This window comes from Apteryx rowi, unplaced genomic scaffold (genome assembly GCF_003343035.1).
Source record: "Apteryx rowi isolate R43461 unplaced genomic scaffold, aptRow1 scaffold_205, whole genome shotgun sequence".
NCBI classification, from domain to species: Eukaryota; Metazoa; Chordata; class Aves; order Apterygiformes; family Apterygidae; genus Apteryx; species Apteryx rowi.
This window is the reverse complement of record NW_020448364.1, coordinates 577,480-579,272: the sequence shown is the minus strand read 5'-3', so window position 1 is coordinate 579,272 and position 1,793 is coordinate 577,480. Positions and strand designations below refer to the sequence as shown.

Below are 1,793 nucleotides of genomic sequence, written 5' to 3'. Positions count from 1 at the left end.
GCCGCCCCCCGCCGCCCCGCTGCCACGGGCACCGCCGCTCCCGCCGCCCGCGTGTCCCCCGAAAATACAAACCACAAAAAATAATTAAAAATAAATTCGGAAGCCATAAGCCCGACGCCTTTCCTGACGCATCTGCCCCCGTTTCGGAGCAAATCCCGTTTAACTTACGCGGTGTGCGTTCGCCGAGCCCGTTCGGAAAAGATGCCGTTCGTGACGCCGTGCAAAATTAGGAGACCTTTCGCGGTGTTTTTTGCTGCGCTATTATTATATATGTGTTTTTTTTCTCGGTCTGCTCGAAAATATCGGAGGTCTGAATAAAGCGCACAAGTTTTCTCGTCGACGGGCTACGCGGAGCTGCGCTTTGAGTGTGTGAATTCGGGTGTGTGTGCTCATATACGTGCAAGAATGTATGTACCCTTTGATTAATATATGTATACTTGCATACCGTATCTGTTGTTATATAGGTAGAAAAAGCCGTAAAAATGTATCCGATTGTGAAAGCGAGAAGAAGACAAAAAAATCCAGGTTCAGGATGAGCTTAGATTGGAATTGGAAATAAAAGGAAAAAAAAAACAAGAAAAACAAGAGAAGAAAAAAAGACATGTATCCAGTCTATGAATACCAGATTGTGTTTCTCTTCTATTTTCAGCTTTTTTTTCTCGACATTTGTCCATATTTAATCGAACTATATTTAATTCGAGGTCTAAACAATCAAACTCTTGCCTTTAAGTTGCCTCATTCCAACCCCCAGATCATTTCTTTGATGTTTTAAATCGCATCAAACAGCTTTTCCGCGAAAAAAAAAAAAGTTTAGGACTTGGCATGCTGAATACAAATATGCAAATAAATAAGCATTTAAGCATTTACTCTCGGTTTCCTAACTATATATTTGTGTGTGTTGGTGTGTGCGTTTATATAGCTGCCTATATGTATATGTAGATATAGATATATATTATATAGTCATGCCTATATACAGCTAGAAGTATATTTAAATATACATACACTCTCTTACTCATATGCATATTATATACTCACCTCATAGATATCTTCATACTTGACATTTTCAACCAGTTTCCAGAGCATGATGGCAGGCTGTTCTCTAGGAGGTGAGTGCATTCATGTGAAGAGCAGATGTCTGGATTCTCAGTACTTCTCTGTCTGTAATGATCCATCTATAATTGGAAATGGGGGACAGACACCAAATCCGACGTTCCTCTTCCATTGCAACTTATATCTGTTGTCTGAAACAATAGGCTGCAGAAGTAAACCTCAATCGGATAGTAAAAAACATTAACTGCTACATACTTACGTATATCTACAGACATATATGTGGTTACATATATACATATATACACATATATATAGACTTAGACTTATATGCAAGCATATAAAGACATATATATATGCACAGTTGCACACCCACACACATACATACACAGACACATGTACACACATATATCTCCAAACATACAACTTTTCCTATAAACACACATATATAAATTGATACATATATGCATGTAAGATGTGTATATCTTCATGCATATGTAGGCACATATATACTATACTTTACATATGCATGTATATATATAAACCTGATCAATTTATATAGCAGTTTATATAAATGCATATGTGTGCATATTTTTATATATCTACACACATATACGTGGATATATGGTGATCATACATACATATTATATAGCACATATATCTACTGTTTTGAAGATAGGTAGATAGATAGATAGATAGAAGAAATTAATGGATATGTTTTCAATCCTCTTTATATTAAAATAAAG

At 36.5% G+C, this 1,793-nt stretch overlaps 1 protein-coding gene across 2 annotated transcripts in view; it reads right to left on the bottom strand.

Annotated features, from left to right (window-relative positions):
- The window catches only part of TFAP2B (transcription factor AP-2 beta), a 27,958-nt gene extending 26,842 nt beyond the window's left edge, over positions 1 to 1,116 (bottom strand). Inside the window, exon 1 of one of the 2 annotated variants that reach the window (XM_026063958.1) lies at positions 1,032 to 1,116. In XM_026063958.1, the coding sequence (XP_025919743.1) occupies positions 1,032 to 1,116 (85 nt within the window). The remainder of the gene's footprint in view (positions 1 to 1,031) is intronic. The other variant, XM_026063957.1, reaches the window with a different exon arrangement.
- Between the last annotated feature and the right edge of the window lie 677 nt (positions 1,117 to 1,793).